This window comes from Apodemus sylvaticus, chromosome 2 (genome assembly GCF_947179515.1).
Source record: "Apodemus sylvaticus chromosome 2, mApoSyl1.1, whole genome shotgun sequence".
Lineage (NCBI taxonomy): Eukaryota > Metazoa > Chordata > Mammalia > Rodentia > Muridae > Apodemus > Apodemus sylvaticus.
The window spans coordinates 101,160,451-101,184,642 of record NC_067473.1 but is presented as its reverse complement, the minus strand read 5'-3'; the positions used below and the strand labels follow the sequence as shown (position 1 = coordinate 101,184,642).

At 40.4% G+C, this 24,192-nt stretch overlaps 1 protein-coding gene across 1 annotated transcript; it reads right to left on the bottom strand.

Moving 5' to 3' along the window:
- Positions 1–5,542: 5,542 nt before the first annotated feature.
- On the bottom strand, positions 5,543–23,084 carry Rnf103 (ring finger protein 103). The gene is made up of 4 exons (XM_052173893.1): positions 22,064–23,084; positions 20,075–20,214; positions 10,978–11,093; positions 5,543–7,560 (listed from the first exon to the last, which is right to left on the bottom strand). The coding sequence occupies exons 1-4, from the start codon at positions 22,287–22,289 to the stop codon at positions 5,988–5,990; spliced, it is 2,055 nt and encodes a 684-aa protein (XP_052029853.1). The 5' UTR covers positions 22,290–23,084; the 3' UTR covers positions 5,543–5,987.
- Between the last annotated feature and the right edge of the window lie 1,108 nt (positions 23,085–24,192).

Genomic DNA, 24,192 nt, shown 5'->3' with positions numbered 1-24,192 from the left:
GGCTATTCAGAGAAACCCTGTCTCGAAAGAACAAACAAACAAAAAAATATGTTCTTAAAATTCAAACCAGCGCCGGGCAGTGGTGGTGCACGCCTGTAATCCCAGCACTCTGGGAGGCAGAGGCAGGCAGATTTCTGAGTTCGAGGCCAGCCTGGTCTACAGAGTGAGTTCCAGGACAGCCAGGACTACACAGAGAAACCCTGTCTCGAAAAAACCAAAGCCAAGAATCCAAGCCAGCAATTATTTATTTACTGAATAGCTATACTGGATCTTACATACCGAGATGAGGCAGTTCTAACATTATTCCATCCCTCAGGGAGCTTATCAATTTTACGGAATGAAAAGATTATACACACAAAATAATTTGGGTTTCAAAAGTCTTCCTAAGCAGATACAAGAAACTGTTCAAAGAACCAGAACTTTCCTTTAAAAAAAAAAAAAGTTGAAATAAAACCTACCAACCTCATTTCCTTCAGTTTCTACCTCAGGGAAAATCTGCTAAGAGCACTGTCACTCACTTGCAATAAGGGATGAGTCAGGTTTACTGAGACCTGAAGCCCTAGCAGCCCTTCCAACCTCTTTGAAGCATTTTTGTTTTTCATTGTGGAATTTTCATTGCACACATAACACTGAAAAAAGTATTTTGTCCATTCTGTACCATGCACTATGGGTAGTTAGATTAATAACACATGAGCCCTACCACAAAAGATCCAAAATGGCACATGCATAGTTTGGTTCAATGCATCTGCCAGGAATGTCCAAAGTACCTGAGACATAGAGCACACATATCTCCACTCAGCTGTTGGTGATTCAAGTTGGATCACTTGAATAAGGTGTCCTTCACCTGCCTGTCACTACCTGTTGGTGTCTTTGCCCCTTTTACGTCTAGAAAGGAAGTAGAAGATGGGAAAGTACAGAATTTAGGGAGAAAATTCAGCCAAGCCAACCAAAGAGCAGTAGAAGGAGCAATACAACCAGACAGAGGGGATGATAGCAAAGCACCACCGGAGAAAAAGAACACGGTGGCAAGAATGGGAAATGAAAATGGACCTAAACAGAAAGCCGGGACTATGTAATGGGGGAGGGGAGGCATTGATGGCCAATGCTGATTTCTTTGTTGTCTTGGCTTCAACTTCTTAAATTGTGGGTTGTGACCCCCATATGGGGTCCAGTAACTGGATTTGGGGGTCTGGATAAATGTTGTAAGAGTAAAAGTTTCCTGAATTTGCAAAAGAACAAAAAGTAATGGGAAACCAGACAGATGATGAATCTATGGTGTTTCTGCTAACATTCACCTGTGTTTCACAGCACGGCTTCACCACAGCCTTGTTTCTGAACATACAACACACGTGCTGCACTGCCTGTGTAGGGACGCCACACAGTGCCAACACAAACTGCCTGAAACATCTTGGCTCACACTCAAGGCTATCACGTGGTGAACTGCAGTGTTTTTAGTGCACATACAGTTTTCTGCTCTTACAGAAACATAATGGGTTAATCACAGAAAACAAAGACTTAAAATTTTTCCTTGTTATCATTTCTTAGCATGTAACTACCGTATCAGTATACAAGTATGGTTAGTAACTGTTTAGATTGAAGTCTATCAGATTGTTTAAAAACTGCTAGTTGTTGACTCAGTTTTCCTAAAACTGTTTAAAATTTTTGACATGGGATTAGGGAGAATTTTCAATAATTTCTGAAATGGCTCTAAACATATTTCTGCTCTTTTTAATTTTATATTAAAGATTTATACAAAGCTGCATCTTCTGCATTGACAATCATAAAAATAAAAATGTTGATCAGTTCTAAATGTCAAAATGTGCTGGGCTTCTAGGCTAACATAAAATATTCAGACAAGGTTTTTTTGGTTTTTGTTTTGAATTTTCAAGACAGGGTTTCTTTATGTAACAGCCCTGACTTTCCTGGGACTTTTTTGTAAACCAGGTTGGCCTCAAACTCAGGAAGATCCACCTGCCTCTGCCTCCATTGGATTAGAGGTGTGTACCAACATGCTCAGCTAAGATTTAATTCTTTTTTAAAAAGATTTATTTGTGTATATGAGTACACTGTAGCTGTCTTCAGACACACCAGACAAGGGCATTGGATCCCATTACAGATGGGTGTGAGGCACCATGTGGTTGCTGGGAATTGAACTCAGGACCTCTGGAAGATTAGTCAGTGCTCTTAAGGCTAAGTGATCTCTCCAACCCCAAGATTTAATTCTTTTTTGGTTTTTTTTGTTTTGTTTTCCGAGACAGGGTTTCTCTGTGTCGCCCTGGCTGTCCTGGAACTCACTCTGTAGACCAGGCTGGCCTCGAACTCAGAAATCCTGCCTCTGCCTCCCAAGTGCTGGGATTAAAGGTGTGCGCCACCACTGCCCGGCTTAATTCTTTATGTAGTAATAAATACACTTATCTCACTACTATGGAAAATTGTCTTAGTCTTTAGAGAACAGCAAACTGTAGGCATAACAGAGGCTTTTACATAAATTTATAATTTAATTGCCAGTAAATATCTGATTTATATAGTTATTTTATATACCTATATGCCCCTAAGTCACTTTCTTGAATGAAAGGGATTATGAATGGAAAAGAGTTAAAAGGTCTGTTTAGGATAATGATATCCAATGTATGGTGTGCTCTGGAAAGCTAGAGAAATTTTATCTAAACATTTCTACACTTTCATGAACATTTTGTACCACCCATCTCCATTATGACCTTAGAAGGATGACTGGGTATGAAGAGAGACAACAGAGCACTGTATTAATTAAAAGAACCCAGAGCCAGGGCAAGGCTGAACTGAACTCAGGATGATTATGAGTTCAAGGCCATCCCAAGCTATATGAGGATGAGAGAGTGCTTTGGGGCCTAGCATGGCCCAAAACACCTTAGTTCAATCCTAAGTACTTCAAGTGAGTCTAGTAGATAACTGTGAATAAAACCAGTGTTGTGGGAAGAGCCCTTGAAGAGCAGGTAGATTTGAGATCCATCTGCTGAAAGAAAGCATGAACAAAAAGAGAGGTGAGAATCTTGGGACTCCATTTACAAAAGTTTCAGCTTTTGTTCAGAAGTATATGCAGCACTGGCTGCAGCTATTTTAAGCTCTCAAATTTATGAAATACAGCTCTACAGCTGCTTGTACTTTCTACTAGGTAGTTTCCCACTTAAGATAGGGTCTCATGTTTCTCAAGATAGTCTTGGACTCCCTGTGTAGCTGAGGACAAAGTGGACCCTCTACATGGAGGACTTGATCCTCCACCTCTACGTGGGACTATAGGTGTGTACCACCATGTTAGTTTACATGGTGCTTGGGACCAATTCAGGGCTTTATGAATTCTCTCTAGACAAGCATTCTACTGATGTTTGATGGTTCCTCAATTTTTAGGATGAGGAGAAAGAAGTCTGTCTCATCAGAGGTCATTAATTGAAATTCGGAACACTTCCCAGCCTAGGCAAGTACAATATTCTGGACCTTGAGGACTATGTTGGGACTTTAGACTTATAAATGCATTTTTTTACTTGTGAAACTTTCAGTTTATGATGGATTTATTATGACATAATCCCACTAAAAGTGAAAAAAGCAACTATTTCCTACTAGTATTTGAAAGTAAGGCACAATTTATCATGCAAGAAAAAATTGTTAGTAGCCTAGAAATAATTTATGTTTTGTTTTTCCCATTTCAATTTTGGAGTTCAGTTAACTAAGGATCTTAGAGATCTCCATCATAAAACGTGGGTACTCTGAAAAAAAAAGGATGACAAGAAAACTGGGTCAAAAAGAAAACAAGTGCTTCAGGATTAACAGACATTAGTAATAAGACACAAGGCTGAGGTTTCCACTAGTTAAATATAACATTGAGCACCAAAAATAAGCATTTTTTAAGTTTAATAATTTTTATGAGTGCTTTGGGACTTATTTATTTATTATAAGGGTATTTTGCCTGTGTACCATGTATGTTCATTGCCTGCAGAGGCAATAATGTTTTAGACCTCCTGAAACTGTAGTTATAGATAAGACGGTGGCGGCAGGCGGCTGCAGTGGTGGCAGCGCACGCCTGTAATCCCAGCACTCTGGGAGGCAGAGGCAGAGGCAGGCGGATTTCTGAGTTCAAGGCCAGCCTGGTCTACAGAGTGAGTTCCAGGACAGCCAGGGCTATACAGAGAAACCCTGTCTCAACCCCCCCCCCCCCCAAAAAAATATTAGTACCAGACAGGGCACCAGGCTTACAATACAGGCCTGTAATCTTAGCTACTCAAGAGGCTGAGGCTGGAAGATTAAGAGCTCAAGGCTTACTATACTGAGTTCAAGACCAGCCAAGGCAATCTAGTGAGACTATCTCAAAATTAAAAAATAAAGAGACTGCTAGAGTGTGGGTCAGGGTACTTGCCTATTATGCTGAGGCCTTGAGTTCAAGCCTTAGCATAGCACACACACAAACACACATGAGAACAGCAGTTTCTCTAGAGGGTAGGATGCAGGAAAAGTAGATGAGTCTTCTCTATATTCACAATAAGAATGAAACAAAGACAAAGATATAAAAACATTTAGGGAACAAGGAGCAAATATTAGGTATTATTGAGTCAATACTAAATAGCAAGGGTGTGATAATGAGTTGGTAAGAGAAAGCTCTGTGTAAGGTAAGTTGTGTAAGAGAAAGCTCTCATTCACAGAAAATGTGGTGATTGTTTATGGGTAAAGCATCATGATTCAAGTTTACTTTCAACAGACTAAGAGGGAAAAAGAAGAAATATTAAAATTATAGCTGGGCGTGGTGGTACATGCCTATAATCCCAGCACTTGGGAGGCAGAGGCAGGCGGATTTCTGAGTTCGAGGCCAGCCTGGTCTACAAAGTGAGTTCCAGGACAGCCAGGACTACACAGAGAAACCCTGTCTGGGGGGGGGGGGGTGGAACCCACTATCTATATTCTCAGCTTTCCTCTAGCACTGAAAAATTTCAAAATTAAAAGCTAAACATACAAGGTAATCCTTGAATAAGTTATAGTTGTTTTACTTAGATGAATATGCTAAATACTGATTTTTCAAAGCCCCCATGAAATTCTTTCTTATGCAAGCTGTCCAGCTATGAGGGACCACCATTACTCAGCCAGTGTCAGCAATAGAATTCTTTTTTTTTTTTTTTTGGACTTAATTTTTTCAAGACAGGGTTTCTCTGGATAACCCTGGCTCTCCTGGAACTCACTCTGTAGACCAGGCTGGGCTCAGAAATCTGCCTGCCTCTGCCTCCCAGAGTGCTGGGATTACAGGCATGTGCCACCACTGTCTGGCCTTTTTGTTTGTTTGTTTTCCCGAGACAGTGTTTCTCTGTGTAGCCCTGGCTGTCCTCGAACTCAGAAATTCGCCTGCCTCTACCTCCGAGAGTGCTGGGATTAAAGGCGTGCGCCACCACCTCCCGGCTCAGCAATAGGATTCTTACCCTTCTCCCTCCATCTCAAAACCATGTTGCAATTACCCATGAAATTCATAATCCAGCAAAACTCTTACAAAAACCAGTCATCTTAAGATCAGAAAACCTACAAAACCTTCTGCTTTTAAAATAATTTATTTTATAGATCTGTTTTAATTTCATGTCTCAGAGCATACATTATTTAACCAAGAGGTGCTGGACAGAGATTGTAAAAGGGAAAAAACACTTAGGGTAAGAAACCAGCTCAGGCCCACTAGGATTTGATCCTGCCTCATAAAGTCTTGTTAAGATAAATTTCTACCATACTTCTTTTGTGCTTACAAAAAAAAACCATTAACTTCTGAATTTTCAATGCTGTAAATAATTTTTTTACAGATTAGTATGCATTCAATTGACACACAAGGCAACCAAATAAATTCTGTCATCAACATCAGCATAATGTGTATTTCCTGTCACTGCACTAACATTAAACTAAACTTCAAACCACAAAAACATTGTGACTAACATTAAAAAGGCAAGCTGTAAGATACTCAAAGCGTATTAAGGACAAATTGCACATGGTTAAGATGGGACATCATTTGACAACGGCTGTTGTTGTACATATGGCTGCTTTTTCTTATATGAAGGCCAACGGCAAACAGGGCAACAGTGTCGGCCCCCAGCCAACCACATAACAATGCAATTCTGGTGAAACACATGACCACAAGGCAACCCCATTAGCAAACATCCATTTTCAAAATTCTCAAGGCAAACAACACATTCAGTACAGTGCAGCGTACCAGCAGGCCAAGTCAACCAGTCCGGTTCCATGTCTTCACTAGTACTGTGTGATCCATAGGACCTCCTCTTCCTTTCACATGGGCTGCTCTGACAACAGTTATTGGCACATGAACAAGCCTCAGTATCGCAGTGACTTGTTCTTCCTGGAGAACTGTGAACAACGCTTTGTTTATCATCAAATTCATCCTTACTACTACTAAAAGTGTCCATGTTGTCACTATCTGAGTCATTTTCAGTGTCTTGAGAACTCTCTGACATTTCTTCTTCAGACTGCACCCCAAGACATTTAAATCGCCACATTGGTAAGTTTTTAATATAATCAGTTGGTATCAGAGGGTGAAGCCAAAGGTCAGGGAAAGCTAACCGTTCCAAGAATAAGTCAGGGTCTTCGTCCCAATCAGAGTCTACAGGAAAGTTCTGAAAAGAAGCAATCGGGTGGAAGAGGTAGCTGGTGTACCAGTCCCACAGACTTGATAACCATTCTAAATTATTCGCATTAACTTCATCATTGTTGCTGCGCCGCCTCTTCTTCTCAAAGTAATCAATTAGCAAACCATGTCCAAGGTATGTACTGAGAAATAGGGCTGGGTGTGAAGAGTAAAACATCCAGTCTGCCCTTACCCACGAAGCCAGTGTGGTTGTATTAGAATATCGCAGCAATCTTAAACTATATTCATAAAAGCTATCTAAGTAAGGAAGCTGTAGAAAGCCCAACACAGGTAGCCAAGAAATAATTAATAGGGAATTGTATGTCCCTAAAGTGCTTATGAGAACCACAAATCGCTTGATGGTTGCTCCTTGTGTAATAAATAAGTCCATCCAAGCCATAAGATTAACTAGAACCAAACTCAAAACAAATAGATCATTTACTTCAGGTTGTAATGAGCGCAAAAATGAATCCATGGCCTGAAGGGATATAAATTCACCTGTGTGGTTTCCGTATCTGTAAATTCCTTCAGGAGTTCTAAGTATGTATGATGGCATGTTATAAATACCGATATCTGTCATATAACTCTTGTTGTTCCAACTTTCCACATTAACAAAAATAAACTCAACTCTTCCAGTAAATTTTATACTTAATGCAGAGAAGAAAGCTGGTGGTTGGTCAAGGTTTGCAAATAGGTATATTTTTACCCAGTACTGATCACTTTTATTCCATTCTTCCTTCAAATGCTCAACATTATATATAGTTTTGATCCGAGAAGCTGCATGGGCAGTTATCCATTTAAAAATGTGTTCTACTTCAATCTTGTGTCCACTGTACTCTTTAAGCATGACTTTCCCTTTGGATGTACTTGTTTGTGGGACAGACATGATGAGTGTGGAGCGTACCCAGCCTCTCCTTCTGCAGTACCTGTAAGAGAGTAAACTGAATGAACAGCGAGGCTGTTGAACAACTTACATTCTAATAGTTTTCTTCAGGGCCTGAAAGGTACCCTTTTAAAACCCTCTTCTCTCAGACCAGATAATCTCCAAAAAACCAAAGAGAAACCAATACTTGGCAACTGTGCCAGAACAAGCAAGCTTACTGCAGTATGCTTTGAATTTCTGTGTTTAAGAAAAAAGTTTGAATAATGTATACCTAAAGTATTTCTAAGCCAATAAAAAATACTTTATTATAATTAAATATCTAAGAAAATACTTTAGCATCTCTTATGTGCCATTACATATAGCATTGCATACTAAGATCCAAAGATAAAAGGAAGTAATTTCTGCTCATATGGAATTCAAAAATCCTGTTATGGATGTGAAACAAGTATCAAAGGAAGACTAAAGAAAGATCAAAGAAGAGATACTACCAGGAATGTGAGCAAATGACTAGCTCAAGAAAAGTTTGGAAAAGAACTAGGCCTTAAAAGATGGTTAGAAATTAGGTAGAACAGAGAAAGAGATGAATGCTCCTACATGCTGAGTCCCTGAGGTGGTTCAGAGTCCTTGATAGGCACCTACCTTACCACTTCTCAACTAAGTACTCACAGAAGGCCTAACACCACAGTGCAATAAGCACTAACTACTAAAAAAGTGATATTTGCACAAGCCAATCCAAAAGACAGCTATTTCAAGATACAGTTAACTTTCTTTTCTCTTTAATGAATATCATGAAAACAAGGATTTAACACTTAGGAAACAAAGAGGAAATATACAGAGTTTCAGGCCAATTCAGTTTACCCACGGGTTGAAGAAGGGCATAATTACAATCACCACCTGTTTATGGAAGAAGTCAGTGACTCTACTCCTTTTGGTATCCAGCAAATTCTTAATATGACATTTGTCCCCTCTGAAAAACCAGGTGATAAGAAATACCAAAAACTGAAACAGCTATCACATTACTTGTGGATAGATGATAACTAAAGACATTTTCCTTTGTTTTTTTAAAAAATTCTTCCTAAAACCAGTCATGTAGAATTTTATGATATATAGAATTTATCTTGATAAAAAGCAAAAAAGTCTACCATGTAGCTATGTTTTGTTATAGATTTGAAAATGGATACTAGATTTCCTATGTTGCTTCAGAAGACTGATATAAGGAATGTTACATTTTATTTACTAAACACATTTCATGTTTTATTGGGGTTATGAGTATGTTATACATTCATAAGATCCAGAGAGGAAAGTCTAGTTATATGGCATGTTTTATAATGGCAACATGACTAATTTATCTCAGGAATGCTGTGATGTAATTTGAGATAAATGAAGATGGCATGTTGTTTTTTAAAGAGCAGGTTGTTGAGGACTCTGTGATGCTATCTTAGTGACTTTGAATCATAGCTCCTGATTCTCAACTTCTACTGTGTTGACTCAGTCCCTTAACAGCAAATATTCCATTAACACGAAATGGTTTGAAAAAGAGACATGCCTTAAAAATTAAGTATTTCTGTCCCTTAACAATGAAGTTATCCAATGAAAAACAATTCAGTGATATGAATCCTATTTTTGCCCTTGCCAAAACCAAACAGTGGGTAAAATGCCTGTAGATCCTTCAGATCTTATCTAAGAAGTTTAATTGGCTCAATTTCAAGATACATGTGATGAAATTTCTACTCACTGACATTTGTATTTATTTTATGTGTACTGTGTACGCTTGTGTGACTTTATGTGTGTCACATGTATGCAGGTGGCCTCAGAACAGAGTATATCAGATTCCCAACAGACAGTTGTAAGCCACTTGAGTGCTGGGAGTTCTCTGCAAGATCAGAAAACATTCTTCACTGCTGAAACCTCTCCCCAGGCCCACATCGCTACTCTTGGTCATTCTCTTTATCTTCTGCTAATAACTACACTGGCTTCTAAGTTGTGTCATAAATCAAACGACAACTTTATGACATGAAATCTTGATTTGTAAAATAGTCAAGCTTTTAATGATCTCATTTCCCCCTTTTCTGTTTTCCGTTTAGTTCAGAACTAGTATTTTTAAGTCTTGTCATTCTAAAGAACTTGAGACTACCCAAAAGAAAATTCCTTGTTAAAATTGTCAAATTAAATAATGTTTTCCATGTTTGGAAAAACTCTCTATGGGTTACTAATATATAGTTCTCTAAATATTACTCTAAAGGTATCTTCAATGAAGACAAGACTACATGCATATATTGTTTTTAAGAATTTATATATATTGGACGGTGGTGGTGCATGCCTGTAATCCCAGCACTCTGGGAGGCAGAGGCAGGCGGATTTCTGAGTTCGAGGCCAGCCTGGTCTACCGAGTGAATTCCAGGACAGCCAGGGCTATACAGAGAAACCCTGTCTCGAAAAAACCAAATCCAAAAAACCAAAAAAAAAAAAAAAAAAAAAAAAAAAAAGAATTTATATTATCATGTATCAACATAAAATCTTTTACTGCCAATTCAAAGAGAACATTTTAAAGGTCAGAATAAAAATCAGTGACATTATCAAGAAAACATTTTTCAGGGTTTTGTTTTGCACCACTGTTTTATTATATAGGGTAGCTTAGAATTTGAGATCCTTTCATTCTGCCTCCCACTGGGAATACAGGCATATACCATTTTACCCAGCTTTTTCTTCTGCTCATTTGGCTATATAAAAATATTGTTTTTTTATTAAATCAATGTCCACACTGGGAGGCCCATAGCTGCCTAGGACTCCAGATCTAAGAGATCCTACACCATCGTCTGAATTTCAATGGCACCTGCACTCAGAAGTGAATATAAACTCCTCTACACACACACACACACAATCTGAATTTAATTAAAAATGAAATAACAAGACAAGAATTAATATAATAATAGACTGAATACTGAAGTCAATGACAAACCAAATGACCACATCTAAAAAAATGTGAAGGAAAATAAAATAGTGAAGGGTAGAGAAGGCCAGAGGATATGTCTGATTAAGTACAATGGTAAACCTGACTTGATATTAGGGAGAAGGCATACCTAGGGATGGTTGTAGAGTAGATGGAAAGTGACTATGGAAATGCAAACTGAAGGTCAGAAGTACAAAAGTGGTTGTGTATGCCTGTAATTCAAGCCCTTGATTGAGGGAGGGGGATAAAGCCAGTTTGAGCTACAGATGAGAATAGCGGGGCCATCCACTGCCATCTGGAAAAGAATACTGAAACAAAGGACTACAGACAATTTTAAGGGCTCTCTTAGAAAGTCAACAAACACCAGTTTACACAAGCTGCAAACATATGGTAACTAGCAGTACATTAATCAAACAGTTTTCAATTCAGGGAGGTTTCTTAAAATGTTGTCTTTATTAAACATAAGGATTCTGGCCAGGGTTCAAACTCAGAATTTCTTAATCCACTTACCTGGGATCACTGGAACAGTTGAAAGTGCCCGTCCGTATTCCAAATCTTGACACTTTTTTTACCATTTTCTCCCAGTGGATTTTACCCACCAAAGGACTTCTGTCATTTGCTATGACCTATTTCCCAAAAGAGAGAGTTGAGGAAAAAGTCAAACCTTGATTACCTAAACCCAACATTCTTATCTATAATATAAATACCTTTGTTTTTAAAGACATTCTGCTTCCAGTTCTGGTTTAACTGAATCATCTCATTATTACTGCACTTCTTTTTAATTTATTATTACTTAAATTTACATATATGTTCATGAGTACTACAGCATTCCTGTGGAGATCAAGGGAACGAACTCAAGACAGTCAGACCTCTCCGCTCTCCAGGCACTGGGGCTTGAACCTCAGTCCGCAGGCTTGTACAGCATGCACCTTCACCTGCAGAGCCACCTTACTGGCCCTCACTGCTCTTCCTACAGAAGTTACATCTGTCCGGCAAGGAAAAAAAAAACCCACAAGTACAGTATGCTAAACTCCTTGTTCTATCAGTAACTCTGAATAGGCATCAAAAGCCTTTGAAAAATCAAGTCATATTCTCTACTATGTACCTATTCTCTGTAATTACATTACCCAGACAGAAAAAGGCCCTGAAGCCAATTTTTCTTTGAAAATACATTTTTGAAAATCCAAATAGGGGCTGGAGAGATGGCTCAGCAGTTAAGAGAAGTGACTACTCTTACGAAGGTCCTGAGTTCAAATCCCAGCAACCACGTGGTGGCTCACAACCACCTGTGATAAGATCTGAAGCCCTCTTCTGGGGTGTCTGAAGACAGTTACAGTGTACTTAGATATAATAAGTAAATCTTTAAAAAAAGAAAAACAAAAAAAGAAAATCCAAATAAAGCTTATAAAAATTATCATATGTGGATTTAACAAGTTCAAGTGTCATGTTTTTCAATGTTTCGCTTTGTAGCCAAGAATCAAACACATATTTTTCTATTATCAAACACATTTTCTACTAAATTATGCTCTGACTAAGTAAGTGTTCCTCATAGGACTTTTCCTCAGCAACTTTGGAAGACTCTGGGAAAAGGAACAGCCATAATGAACTTGATCTTAAACTTCTACTTCAAGTGTGCAAACAGTCCTCATACACAGGTAGGAGAGAAACAGATTATATTTTAAAGAAAGGAAAAAATATTTAAATTGACTTTCAAAATCTTACTAACTTCTCTGTTTATGACAGTCAGTGGTTAAATATCTCTTCTCTTTATCCCCAGTCTTCCTGACTTAATGAAAACAGAGTTTTACGGAAGATAATAGCATAAATCTTTAATGTAAACATAATAAAATACAATTCAATGGAAAACCAAAAAAAGTCTAAAGTTTTCATGAAGTCATCTAAGTCTATCTAAGCATATACAGATCTAAGCTCTTTACATAAATGCCACCTTTACTGACATTATTCAATTTAAAATTACAAACACAATACTCTGGGGCCTCTAATCTTTCTGACAGGAAGAACCATTTTCATATTCACAAAGCCTTCAGGAAGTAAAGCTCCAGGCTTGTGTATGAACTAAATGCCAGCAGGCAACTCCCTGGGAGAGGCGAGGGGTATACAAACCTCATTTGTGGCCTTTCTCCTGGGAAGTCTAACAAATGTCGGGGCTATCACAGGCTGAGGGCACATGGTTCTAAAAAAATGAAGTTTCCTTTTTGTGCTACCAGATTACTCTAGGAGACATGCATGTTTCTGTAACACATGGTAATATACAATGGATGCTCAATACATGCACAAAAATTAGAGAATTAAGCAAATGGTTTTGACGGTGCTTTTAATGAAAATATATGGTCTTACTGAGGAAGACATGAGTTCACATTTGCATTCTCAGATGACTGAGGGTATGGTTTTAGATATAAGCTTTTTAGGGAGGTAATGCTGATCACATTACCCAAGATGTTATTTACCCTTTTTTTTCTTGTCTAAAAGTATATTGTGAAAGTTTACCTGGAGAATCAGGGCAGTCAAGCATGGTCTGCTTCCTACTTCCTGTTCCTGGTCCTCTCTCCCCCTCTCCCAGTCTCTCTCTCCTCCCCCACCCCTCCTTCAGGGCATACTAGGCAAATGCTCCACCACTCAGTTACATACCCAGCAGCAAAGTGTTCTTTTCCTTTCTGTTACTTCTCAGGAGACATTAGCAGTTCTCTTGATCATAGAGCCAAGGAACCTGAACATAACCCTTCAGACTTCTCAGATAAGTCTCTGTGTAATTAAATACTATACCCTCTGTTCTTTGCCGTCTCCTCTGACTCTTCCTTTCTCTCTCTTTAAAAATAACTCTCTTTCCCAATATTTTCCATTTTTTGAATAAAGCTGTAAAATATCCCAGATACTTTAGATCTGTGTTGGCAATGACACTGCTTCAAGGAACTAAGAAGTTGCCTCTGTCAATGTGCACACAGCCCTAAAGCTCAGGGCATCTTTGAGTGAAGACCTAATTGCTAATTGTGCAAGAACCTTGCAGATGTATGACAAGCATTTGTTAAGAATGAGAAGGGGAATGAGAGAGCGCTGTTCCCAGGCACACCCCGGTTCCAGCAGGGACAGCAGGAGTGAGTGAGGAGAGTTGTGAGCGCTGAGGAGCTACAGGAAGTGACAATTTCAACCCTGGGGCCTTATTTACTCAGCAATCTGTTCTAGCATCTGCTCTGGAAGAGTTTAAGGATCCCCCCTGAGAGAGCGGTATAACAATGAGAAGCCATCTAAGCATTAATGAAATCATTTTGATTCTGTCATTATTGCTACACAATTACAAACTGCTTTGTTAAAATCCTATGCAGTTAGTCAACTGAAGATTTTACATACATTAACTGTGAAGAAGGTTGCATTAAATGGACACTATAAAAATGGCAGTGTTTTCACAATTAAAACATTGGCTCACCACCCAGCTTCTACTTCTTTTTATAGAGTCTCTAAAGCAATTTCTATTATGACCAAAAGTTCCCTCCCACCAACCTGTTATCCTGAATGTTTTCTGGACAGAATGAATGGCATCTTGCTATGGAACTATACACTAACTGTCTCAGGTACTTATATATAAAATATAAAATATAATTCAGTGTATTTGCAAATGTACTTTTGCCTGTTTTTTAAAAAGGAGGGGTTTATTTCTGTCAGAACTTTTAGTGCATCCTTGTTAATCTCCACAGAGGAGCCATAATTAAATAATACAATTAGCTTAAATTGAATAGCATTTTAATTAACTTTATTCACCCTGTTATTGTTTCTAACTTCTGGCTAAAATGAAGTGTCCTATTCTCACTGGCTTACTTTATGGGTAAACACAAAAAAAAAAAAAAAAAAAAAAGGAAAAAGAAAAGATTTTCACCAACATAAAACATGGTGGCTTGCCATATATTTTACTCTGTAGTAGCTCATTAAAGGGATAAATAATTAGAATTGCCCTAGACAAACCTCTTGTCTTAAAAGCAAATAAACAAGTTTAAAATCAGCTGTTAATGCTTCCAGTCAAACAGAAACTGCATTAAGATAATACCTCAGTGAAGAGTGGCCAAAGCTCACCAGTACTGTAAGTCATAAAGTAGCCAGGGGGTGGTGGCCCACAGCACTTGGGAGGCAGAGGCAGGTGAATTTCTGAGTTCAAGGCCAGCCTGGTCTACAGAGTGAGGTCCAGGACAGCCAGGGCTACACAGAGAAATCCTGTCTCGGGAAAAAAACAAAAAAAGTCATAAAGTGGTTTTTCAGTGCTGTCCAACTCTAGTGACTTTAATCTCAATAAATGGGACAGCTGGTAGGAAACGAACAGCTCTATCCCTTTTTGAATTATGATAAAAGTTAAGACAAATAAAAAAGTTAGAGACAAATCCAAAAGAAAAAGCTATATACTAGGCAACTTTTCCATTTCAAAAGCCTATCCACTTGGCCATTTGTCTCTAACCAGCAATCTTTTGAAACAAAATAATCCTCGGTTTTTGGTGCCAAGGAGTGGTGGTAGCAGAGTCAGAGATCCACAAAATTGGGAACTAAATGGCTAATGAGAGTCAGGAGCTTAAGGGAGGAAGCACAAAATTCTAATTGTGTTACAACTGTATCACAAAGAAAGGACTTGATTCTGTGTGAAATATATAGTGTATATTATTCATAAAGATGTCATATAGATTTTGCTACCCTTAAAAATAAAAATTAGAGCCGGGCGGTGGTGGCGCACACCTGTAATCCCAGCACTCTGGGAGACAGAGGCAGGCGGATTTCTGAGTTCGAGGCCAGCCTGGTCTACAGAGTGAGTTCCAGGACAGCCAGGGCTATACAGAGAAACCCTGTCTTGAAAAAAACAAATCCAAAAAACCACAAATAAATAAATAAATAAATAAATAAATAAATAAATATTAGTTCTTGCAATGGTTGGTATAGAGAACCAACTCCCACAAGCTGTCCAAGCTGTCCTCTGATCTCCACAAGTACTTCTTACCACAAAAAAGCAGATGTAATTTTTAGAAGTGCGGGAAGAGTGAGGATGAGATAGCTTGGTGGGTAAAAGCACTTGTCTGACAAGCCTTGTGACCTGAGTCTGATCCCCAGAATCCACATAAAGGTAGGAGAAAAATCAACTCTACAAGGTTGTCCTTTGGCTGTCACACATGTACCATAGCAGGTACACCCCTCCCACATACATCATCCATGCACACATACAAGAAGGATGACAATAATGATGGTGATGATGCACGTTTTAAAGGAGAGGTGAGTGGGACACCAGCATTCATCTCTCTCTGCTCCCTGACATGGATGAGATGCAACTAACCACCTACACTACTGCTGGCATCATTTCCCCTCTAACAGGAAGCCCAAATAAACCCTTCCTTTGTCACAGCAACAGGAAAATAACCCCTACAGTTCTGTTCACCACACCTGCTTAAGTATACAGGAAGCACATGGACTCAAGCTTGACAAGCTGAAGACAGAAGTGGCCAGGATGTAATGCAGTGCAGTACATGAAGACACTCCTTACAGGCATTTAAACACAGAGCAGAGCAAGCAAACTAGTCAGCTTCCTTCAACACACATTCAGAGAAGAGCAGCATCATGGCTGACCCCGGCTACCTCAGCAGTCAGAAAGATGAGCAGGACGAAGGTGATGAGCCTGGACTACTCAGTGAGACCCTGCCTCAAAACAAACAGCAGGAACCACAACAGAAGGAAAGGAGACCCAGCACTCAAACTGTACAGAACTGTATTCCTGAGAGACAGACTAATAGTCTGGCTGAGGAATGACTGACAAACAACCAAGAGAATATTTCCCTTCTGTATCTAGCAAATATTTTTAAAATTTTAAGTATAGTTTTAAAAACTAACTAAACAAACCAAAGCCCAAATATAAATATGAAGCTTAAAAGAGGTGCCTGGCCAAATAAGTTTAGTAGGTTAGGTTAGCTCATAGTACCAACAGCAGGGTCTCAGGCCTACTTTTCTCAACTATCTTAACAGACACTGTTCCTGCAGACCTGACTAGCCGTTTGATTTAAGTAACCAGCCATAAAGAACACAAACCAGACACTGGAAATCACTGCAAACATTGCACATTACTGGAAAAACTAAGTGTGCCTTACTGTACTGTTTCCCATATAAACACATTCTTTCAACTGTTAATATATGACTTTTAAAATACTTTGGGAAAAGATAATGAGGAGACTAAGCTATGATGGCTGTATGTTAACATTTACATCATTACTTAAAACTATGTTCAATGGCCACCTTGTGAAAAAAGTTCCTCCTTATTCTATTTCTTTAGATTGCTTCTTTTCTTCTCAGAGCTTCCAACCTATTGGTATTGTTTAAATATTAATGTATTTGGTGTCTGATTCTCACAACTGGAACGTGAGCTCCCTGGACACAGCCCTGGGTATATTTCCGTTTTATCTTCAGGTTCTAGAACAGGGCCTGGCATAGTTATTTATGCTAAATAAATGGGCTAATTTTATCACATATTAAGGGATTTAGTCCATACACATCTTTAGTGAGATATCAAGAAAATAATAACTGGGCCTGGAAAGATGGCTCAGAGGTGAAGAGTACCAGCTGCTCTTCCAGAGGACCTGCATGGCAGCTAATAACCATCTGTCAGTCTAGTTCCAGGAGACCTGACACCCTCTTCTGGCTTCTGCGGGCATCAGGCGAGCACACAGTACACACACATACATGGGTCAAAACACCTGTATACATAATAAAAATAAATACATCTTTTAAAAAGGGATAGCTTAAAAGTAAAGGATATATTGCTAACTAGTCGATCAGATACACCTAGCATTTCAGATAGGGTCCTGTGTTTCAGAGCGACTCCCAGGCCTCTGACTACATGGTTCTGCCTTTTAGCCTTGCCTATTGCCTTCTCCACCATCCACTTGCAGAAAATCAATTCAGGTGAGTGATAAGCATTTAGACCATAAATACACAGCAACGGGACACTATTCAATTCTCTCTTGTCAATAAATCTGAAATTATCAAAACCAGTAAATCTTCCTTGGCCAGATTAGAAATAAGTACTGGGGGCAAGAAATAGAATAACAATCTCGTAAAGATTTAAAGAGATGACTGACATCACATCCAGAACTTCATGCATGCTAGGCAAACGTTCTACTACTGAGCTATATTTTCAACCCTTAGAGCTTATTTCTCAAATCAATGAACAAAGACAGAAATAAACTAGAATTTGTACAGGCTAAATCCTCTCAGGTCCCACCTTTGCTGATTATAGAAGGTAAAAAGTCAAATGCAGTAGGAATGGAACTAAAAAGGGAAGGCCAGGGGTATCCAATGAAATCTCCACAGACTCACCAAAGCCCACTCTTTCAGCACAGTGGAGGATAGCATCATTCCATCCTCTTTCAATGCATATGTGTTTGAGGCCAGAAACAAGAGAAAACCTACCCATTCCCAATTATACTACAAGCCAATGACAAAATCAGGCTTCCCTCCAATTAAGATTTCTAAAACTTATTTTTAAAACAAATCTTAAGCCAGGCGGTGGTGGCGCACGCCTGTAATCCCAGCAGTCTGGGAGGCAGAGGCAGGTGGATTTCTGAGTTCAAGGCCAGCCTGGTCTACAGGACAGCCAGGACTATACAGAGAAACCCTGTCATCAAAAAACCAAAAGAAAAAACCAAAAAAAAAAAAAAAAATCAAAAATAAAATAAAATAAAAACCAAAACAACAAAAACAAATCTTGTAGTTCTTGTTCCCTGAAAGTAATATAAAGCTTTTATTTTAATTTTCAAACCCTAAGTTGAAACTGGTCAACAGCAAAGTGGGAGATCAAAAGCACTAAAGAAATGGGAGGATGGGTGTTCGCATTGTCAATGATTACACAGAAGATAGTCTGAAGGAAGAAAAAAACCTCAGAGGACCTGGAATCTAATCCTAGCACAGTACTGCGGAGCAGTCCCAGGACTTTCATAACCTACTTCTCATCTTAGTGCTTCAGAAACTATCTGATACTGAAAGGATAGAAAATAATACAGCCTAACTCTAATGACCCCAAGAAGTCAGAAGTTTAAAATGCTATCTCGCTTCGTTAGAAACTAGGTAAAAGGTCACATTCCAGAGGCCGCCCTTTGTTTAGACCTAGCAGAAAGGCCTTGAATAGGTGATCCTGGCCCCACAAGGTAACTGGAAATGGGCTAAGCTTATCTTGCTTCTGTAAACTGCTTACTGCCATTACCCCTATGCAGGAGTTCATAAAGCTATAGACATTCAAGAAAATAGGAAACTGGTCAACTGAGTGCGGGCTCCAATAATTTAAACTGATTGGCCTAAAAACTATGGAGTGGTACAAATCGTTTGGCTCGCATTTAGCGGGCTCCCCATGCTAAGAAATGATTGGTTTGTGATTCTCCGGCTTTGTCGTAAACTTATAAAAACTGTCGCAATTCGGCACTCGTGGTCCACAGTCCTCTAACCCTGCTTGGTGTGCGGCTGTGGAACCCAGAATTCTGGAATAAAGAAATCCTCATGTTATTGCATCGAGACCGTTTCTCTCGAGTGATTTGAGTGTCGCCTTCCGAGATGTGGGGTGCTGGGGCACCCTCATTTTTGGGGGGGTCTTATAATACAACTTGACTTTCAGCCATCTACACACTACATTCTTAATTGCGGCCACATTCAGACTTCAAGTTCACTTGTTATGTTACTGCAAGTGAATACAGATTTCAAAAATTAAACTTTGCTTTTCCATAATATTTAGGATGACATTACATGCTCAATATACCATTATTCTAATATACATGGTTACATTAATGTTAATGTGTATCCACTTACCATGAAAATCATTAAAGATAAATTTTAAGGCCCTTCACCACTTGAAATTCCCAATATACTAATTAAATCTCACAGTTTTGATATCATACAAACTATCTAATGACCATAAGCCAAAAAAAAAAATGCACATTCCATAGGTCCCTCAGGACAGCTACTAAGCCGACTACTTTGCTGAGTTGTTTCTATAGCAGTTAGCACATCTGCCATTCAAGGTTGGCTGCTAATGCAAAGACTTCTTTACTTTTACTTTAGTGTTCTTCCCTTACACACTAAAACTATGTGAACTAATAAACTTAAACTCAAAACTAGAGTTAAAAAAAACTAGAGCTAAATAAAAGGAAAGTGTGTTTCTAGACATTTCTGTCTGCTGAGTCTCAAGATAACCCCCACCCCCAATCTTTCCTTTTCTACTCTTTTTTTTTTTCTTTCCCTTTTTCAAAGCCAGGGTCTCATGTATCCTACTTATGCTGGCTTTGAACTCGTTATGCAACTGAGGAAGACCTCAAACCTCTAAGTCCCTGCTTCTGCCTCCTGAGTGCTGAGATTTCTGATGTGAGCACAACCTGGTTTAGGTGGTGTTAGCTAGGGACTGAAGCCAGGATTTCATGTACGGTAGTACTCCATCAACTGAGCCACATCTCCTGACCGAATGTTCGTTATCATTGGTTTATACCCTATGAGAACTGAGCTTTGCCTGGGAAGCATGATAACTGAAGAGCTACTCAGGGGTAAATACTACTTTGGTATAAACAAGGTTCTCAAGTATCATCCTTTCTACCTGAACCAGCCAGATGCCATCTTTTGTGTCTTCCACAAGCTCATAGAAATGCATTTCACCACTGAAATTGGTACTAGAAACAGACTCAGACGCCTCTTCTTCCTTAAGAGCAGAATAGAGTTCACCTTCCATCAAGTCACCTGAAGGAAAAAGTAAAAACCCTGTTAAGGTTTCAAAAATCCCAACTTCAATGATTAACTCCATTTTATATCATGAATAAGCACACTATTAATTTTCATTCTACAAAATTGAGTATCTCTTGAAAATTGAGTATCATCAGCAAAAAATGAAAAAAAAAGACAATAATTCTTCTCTTATAGTAGCACATATATTCTAATGGGGTCATCATATAGTTTGTTAGTAAATTACTAATTACATCAGTCCAAAAAAAATCCCCTCAAACTAGTAATCATTTAATTTTACTTAAAGTCTGCACAGGCTTCACATGATTTTTCGAAGCTTGGTTTATGTGTTGTGACTCAAAAGATTTAAAAGAGGGTTCACAGAATTTGCCATCAGCCTGCTTGAAATGGCAACAAGATTTTTACATGAATGGGAGAGATAGAAAGTTACCTATCAGAACAACAAACCCCACATTCATACACAAGTTCACAGTGTAAACGTGGATCTTGTATAATCAAATATTAAAAAAAACCTTCATGTCACATTATCTAACCTTTGCCTTAAATATTACATAGTGATATTCCAGTTCCATTCCAAACAGCAAAACCATCCACAACAAACATTGCCATACCAAGACTGTTTTTTGTTGTTGTTAAGTTGTAAAATGTGTGATCTGAATCATACTTTTGTTGTATACTCTTTAGGCTATATATAGATTCCCTGTACATTCCATATGACAACAATTTTGGGCTCAAACGGCAGAATAATATCTAATATAAAGCTCAAAGAACCCACTTCCCTCCCCCAACATCCAATGGCAGTGTAAAACCAGGCGCAAACAAGAGCAGTAATAATACACAATTGAAAAATGTATCCCTTATGCAAGGATTCCTGCCTTCTATCCCACTGGTGAGATGAGTTCTGCAACCCTTATGCTATAAATACAAGTGTTAGACTGCTATATACCTTGTAATCTTGCCTATCACACTGTTTGTCTAGATAGTACCACATAAGGAAAAAAATGGTCTTCTAAAAGGCCCTGTAGATGACATACTTGAAAGGACAAAACAAGATACTCACTCAGAATGCCTTTCTCAGTGTACATTCCGTTTTCAGGAACACTATCTAAGGAGACACTTTAAAGTTAACTGCATTTCCCCACCCAATCCTACCCCAAATCAATGGCTACATTAAATATTCTTTCAGGCTATTTCAAGTCTCTTCCTCAACCCATTAAGTGATGCAGGGACGCCTGTGACACATGACAAGAAAGGTAATACATTCAAGATTCAAGAATAAAATTTATAATCCTGCAAGACAATATTAATACAAACAAGGCCGACAGCCACACAAGATGTTCACTAAATTTAAAGTATAAAAAGCAAATAGTGCATTGTACATCTTACCTATAATTAAACGCATAATTTACACGTAAATCTTAGGTCCACGTGCCTTTTGTTATTATTTTAATGATGTCTTACCCTCCCAGTAGCTTGTTTTTACTATGGATGCAGATGCTATTTACAGACTATGTTTTGTAGTTTTTCCTTTTCCTATAATCAATTTCAACTGACGTTTCTGAATTCTGGGACAAAAGATTCAATTTAATGATTTTTTTTAAAGCTGCACTTTCAAACTGTCATTTCCAAAGAGCCTTTGGAACACACCAATATACCTAAACAGTTCTCTTTTCAAAACAGAGATTTACATATTCATTTAGAAAAATGGACAAAGACGGCCTGGGCAGCTCTCTGGGGTAGTCTGCTTGACCTTTTCGGGGACCGCCTAATTTCGGGGGTGGGGTGGAGATGGGGGGTGGGGAAGAGCCAGGACAGAGGGGGCGACCTCCGGGAGCCAGGCACTTGCCTGACTTCTCCACCAGCTCCCGAACATCTTTCTTCTCTGGCAGCCCGGAATAGCCCAGCCCTCGACACTCCAGAATGGTCTTCAGCTTCTTGAAGCTCAATGCCACCGGATCCACCAGCTGAGTAGCAAAGATGCCAGTCTCATACCACACAATGGCCTCAAAAAACCTGGCCAGGACGAACAGGACCAGGAAATACAGGAGCAAGAAAAACAGCTTCAGCCACATCTTCGCCCTCTTGGCGTCGCCGGGACGCCGTGGACAAGGGGAGGGGGTGGAGTGCGGGGCGACGGAGCGCAGCCTGGGCGAGGGCAGCGAGGGCGCGCGGCCGTGGCGGTCACCGGCGGGCCATCCCCGCGGGGAAGCAGGTGGATCGCGGCGTGCGTGCGGCTGAGGGCGCCGGCTCTGGCCTGGCGGTCAGAGAAAGGGAGGAGGGACGTTCACAAGCACCCCACCCATCGAGCCGCGGACCACTGGAAGCCCGCAAGAGCCCACCAGGGGTGACCCCGGAGGCAGCTCCGAGAGACTGCGGGCCAGCGGAGGGCCGTTGGGGTCGGAGTCAGTGGCTGCGGTCCGGAGGGCGCGGTGCTCGGTTGGGCCAGGCCCGGGGCCCGGCGCACCCAGCACGGGTTGGAGCGACCGCCGCAGCGCCGCGCCGATCACCTAGGCTTCAGGCCCCGGCGGCCGTCCAAGCCTGGCGGCGGCGGCTCCAGGTTCCCGCGGGCGGCGCCTCTCAGGCCCGCGGCCCGCGAGGGGGCGTCGCGGCGGCTCCCGCTGAGGAGGAGCGCGAGACGACAGTCTTGGAGGGGAAAAAAAAAGCAAAAAGCAAATAACGCTAGGCCCCGACGCGGCTCTCCCAGGCTGCTTCCTGTCAGCTGCGTAGCCGAGCGGCGCCCAGCCCCGTGAGGACGCGCCGCGCCAACCGCGGCCACCGTCCCTGCCGCCTCCGCAGGCCGCTGCTGTCGCCCCCGGAGCACTGGACCCGCTGCAGCCGCGGCCCTAGTCAAGACATAACAACTGACGTCGGCATAGGGGCGGGGTCTGTGGAGGGGCGGGGTTAGAAGCCGCAGGGTGCAAAGGGAGAGAGGGGCTGCGGAAGGCTGGGCTGGGTACGCCTCCTGACTTGCTGTGCTCTCGCGGTCCCAGCCCTCTTAGGCGCTTACGTTTAGTCACCGATTTCAGTCCCGGGATTGGACATTGGACCCTGCGACACGGTGCACGTCTGTGCCGAGCGTGAAAATAAAGGCTGCTAAAGATGTTCGTTTTTGTTTGTGGTTTTTGTTTTGTTTTAAGACACTGCTTTATTAAGTAGTCCGGGGACGCCTGGAACCACTTTGTAGACCAAGCGGGCATCAGAATTCAGAGATTGCCTGCCTGGCCTGGCAGGGGTGGGATTAAGGCCTTGCACCCCCCACACCCACCCAAATCAATAAGATCTGTAAAAAATCAGAGCCTGTGTTTTAGGTCCAGTCCCTGTGAACTGTGGATGCTTATGGGTTCCATTTGTTATGTTTTGGGGGGATTTTGGCACAGATGGTTTGAGTTGCTTAAGGTGAAACTCCAAAAAACAGATGTTTTTCTACCTTTGCTTTAGAATGTAGTTTTCATACTTGTGTACTGGAGAGGGTTTGGCCAAAAAGAATGTTAGTATGTGATCCAGTTGTGGCTAGGGTCCTAGGAGGTTAAAAAGTAGACAATGAAGGCCTGCGTTCTCAAAAGTTGTTAGGTGTGGATAGGTCCAGGTGCAAAGGTCTGTGTGTTTTAGCCAGCCAGAGGAGCTCATATAAAATGAGTTTGACAGGCAAGCGTATGGTACCTGGTTCCGTGTTTATTTAACTCTAGCAGGGTCATGCTCTTTATTTAAATATCTTTGTCAGTCTTTAGGGAGGGCACAGTTGGATTGATGAACTGAACAAGGCATCCATGAACCCCTGCATCAGGAAAACAAGCAGGAATTCCAGGGGAACCATTAACCAGCAAGCAAAAGCATGAAAAACTCTAAACCAGGGGTGAAATTTTTAGGAAGGGAGTGTGACCCTCAATTGGGGAGCAAATGAGCAAGAATCAAAGAATGGATCATAGAATGTAGACAAAGGATAGCACCCCTTTAAAGTGCATCTCAGTGTCCAGC

What these genes read in the sequence shown, in the direction of transcription:
- Rnf103 (XM_052173893.1), bottom strand. Translation starts at nt 22,289, where the DNA reads ATGTGGCTGAAGCTGTTTTTCTTGCTCCTGTATTTCCTGGTCCTGTTC. An exon ending in GGAGCTGGTGGAGAAGTCAG is followed by an intron (nt 20,215 to 22,063) that starts GCAAGTGCCTGG and finishes TTTTTCCTTCAG; the next exon opens with GTGACTTGATGGAAGGTGAA. An exon ending in AACTGTTCCAGTGATCCCAG is followed by an intron (nt 7,561 to 10,977) that starts GTAAGTGGATTA and finishes ACTCTCTTACAG; the next exon opens with GTACTGCAGAAGGAGAGGCT.